The sequence below is a fragment of the Sinocyclocheilus grahami genome, unplaced genomic scaffold (assembly GCF_001515645.1).
Source record: "Sinocyclocheilus grahami isolate Dianchi unplaced genomic scaffold, SAMN03320097.WGS_v1.1 scaffold688.1, whole genome shotgun sequence".
NCBI lineage: Eukaryota > Metazoa > Chordata > Actinopteri > Cypriniformes > Cyprinidae > Sinocyclocheilus > Sinocyclocheilus grahami.
The window spans coordinates 447,122-449,548 of record NW_015505867.1 but is presented as its reverse complement, the minus strand read 5'-3'; the positions used below and the strand labels follow the sequence as shown (position 1 = coordinate 449,548).

Sequence of the window (2,427 nt, the reverse complement as noted above, 5' to 3'; positions counted from 1 at the left end):
TGGCGGCAACAATACAACAGCGAGAATAAAAGTTACACCTTCTTTCTTTGCGTGAACATTTGGGCGGCGTTATGCAAATCTTCCCACATAGTGAGGTAGACATGTGGGGGCGTGTTAGAACGAGCCGTTTTAGGTAGGCGTGGTTGACTCTTAACTTTTATAAAGAATATCTCTTTGGATTTGAGACTTTAGTCTTTGCAACTTTACAGATCTTCTTTATGCACCAAGAGCTTGTAACACTCCAAAGAGAAAGGAAAAATTGAAATCGCATCATATGACCCCTTTAAGGTTATTTTGGACACGGCCTGTCTTCCTCACCATTTCCCCAAGTCCACCTACCTCAAAGAACTCATCATAGTGTTCCTGCATCTCCACATCACTGACAGAGTCTGGTAAAAGAGAGAAGACGCAGGCAGTCAGTTATGAGGCAGTAACTCCTGGACGTTGTTTATTTCTGTGAACATGTAGCCTGACTTAAAGCTGTACATATGAGCGAGACTTACTTATGCCATCCGCAGACTGAGCTGTGTTTTGTGGGTTCCGGTAAATGTTCAACAGAGCAATGGTCTGAAACACAAATCAAATGCGAATTACAATACAAATCTAACAGAAGAACCGTGCAGAACTACATCGGAGGATCACTGGTGTAAAAGCTGGCGCCTACCTGACTGAACGTGGGCTTGTTATGGAGTCTCGAGCATCGGTCTCCATGGCGACATGCTCCAATTTTAAAGTAGAAAGAGCAGTTGACCCTGTTGAAGACAAGAGAGGTTCAAAATACAAACACTTGCTCTGACTGTTCACACACACATGCTAGTTTGTTTGGATTTCTGTTCACACGACTATTCCTTCCCACCATATTATAATGCAAAAAACACGAGAAGTCAAACGCAGATTAGATTACTAACACTACAATGAAACGTAGAGACGATTAGCTTTTGCATTGAACCTTATAAAAGCGATCGAGCAACACAATGAACGAAACGCAATGAAGCCACGACGAGGCTGAGGCAAGATACAAAAAAAAAAGATTATAATATTATGATTATTCAGCATATGAAAGCTCCGCTCTGTGATGTAAGTATTTATTAGTATTATTGGTGTTTTACTAACCGCGAGGATGGCAAACAGGTCAGATGATGACCAGACGTGGCACGAGAGAGAAACTACTAATAATCTTATATTCTACCCATTATCACCGGTTTGTAACAATGCATACGATTGCTGAGAATGATCAAATGCAAGCAATATTTCATAAATACTTCAATTACTTACTTGTCTTTTTCTGTACCGAAAATCGACGCCAAGTATTCGGCCATTTTGAAAAAAAGAAAGACGGTGGGAGGCTTTTCTTCTAGTGGCGAATCAAGAGCAGAGACGCTGAACACGAAGCAGCGAGTGCTGCCCCCTAGTGTGCTGACGCGCAAACAGCAGCGTTAATCCAGAGGACGGAGTGGGCAAACGCATGCTTACTTATTGCTGTCGTCTGTGTGGATATGGTAATGCACATATTGACAATAGTGTTATTCAAGAATGTTGGGAATATAATTATTATATATCTTTTCTATATATTCTATATATATTTTTTATAACTATATATTTTCAAGGTAGTGGATTTGGATGGATAATAAAGGCTAAATCAGAGGAATATAGAAATATATGCACCAACATTGAGTGCAAGTATTGGGAAAAATGATCTGATCACTTGGTTATCAGTATACGCGGCAGAGATGATGGCGATTATTGTAGGTTTACAGTGGGTAGAGGAAGTAAAACCTGATATAGAGTGATATGTTGTTGATTCTAGCATTTCTTTATTGTATCCAAAATATGACATCTAACAGAGAAGATTTAATACTAGAAGTGCATCAACGTGTGTTCAGATTGAGCAGATTTCTGATCGATGTGAGATTCTGCTGGGCACCATGTAAATGTAAATATAAAAGGCAATGAGAAAGCAGACAAAATAGCAAATAATAATAATAATAATAAAATTAAATCAGGAAGAGTGATATTATAAATGTTCCCTTTGGTAAACGAGACGTTATAAGGCAATGATCAAAAAAGAAATGATAAAGGCAGGTTAAATAAAACACACACACACACACACACACACATATATATATATATAGTGTGTGTGTGTGTGTGTGTGTGTGTGTGTGTGTGTATGTGTGTATGTGTGTATGTGTGCGTATGTGTGTGTATGTGCGTGTATGCGTGTGTGTGTGTATGCGTGTGTGTGTGTGTACGTGTATGTGTGTGTGTGTGTGTATGTGTGTGTGTGTGTGTGTGTGTGTGTGTGTGTGTGTGTATGTGTGTATGTGTGTATGTGTGCGTATGTGTGTGTATGTGCGTGTATGCGTGTGTGTGTGTATGCGTGTGTGTGTGTGTACGTGTGTGAGTGTGTGTGTGTGTATGTGTGTGTGT

The 2,427-nt window shown here is 39.7% G+C and overlaps 1 protein-coding gene across 1 annotated transcript in view; it reads right to left on the bottom strand.

Moving 5' to 3' along the window:
• Window positions 1-1,403, bottom strand: part of LOC107559493 (splicing factor U2AF 35 kDa subunit-like) — a 5,524-nt gene extending 4,121 nt beyond the window's left edge. Inside the window, exons 1-4 of the mRNA XM_016243341.1 lie at window positions 1,276-1,403; window positions 665-752; window positions 504-567; window positions 340-389 (exon numbers count right to left, since the gene is read on the bottom strand). Of these exons, the coding sequence (XP_016098827.1) occupies window positions 340-389; window positions 504-567; window positions 665-752; window positions 1,276-1,319 (246 nt within the window). The 5' untranslated portion in view covers window positions 1,320-1,403. The remainder of the gene's footprint in view (window positions 1-339; window positions 390-503; window positions 568-664; window positions 753-1,275) is intronic.
• Window positions 1,404-2,427: the final 1,024 nt, after the last annotated feature.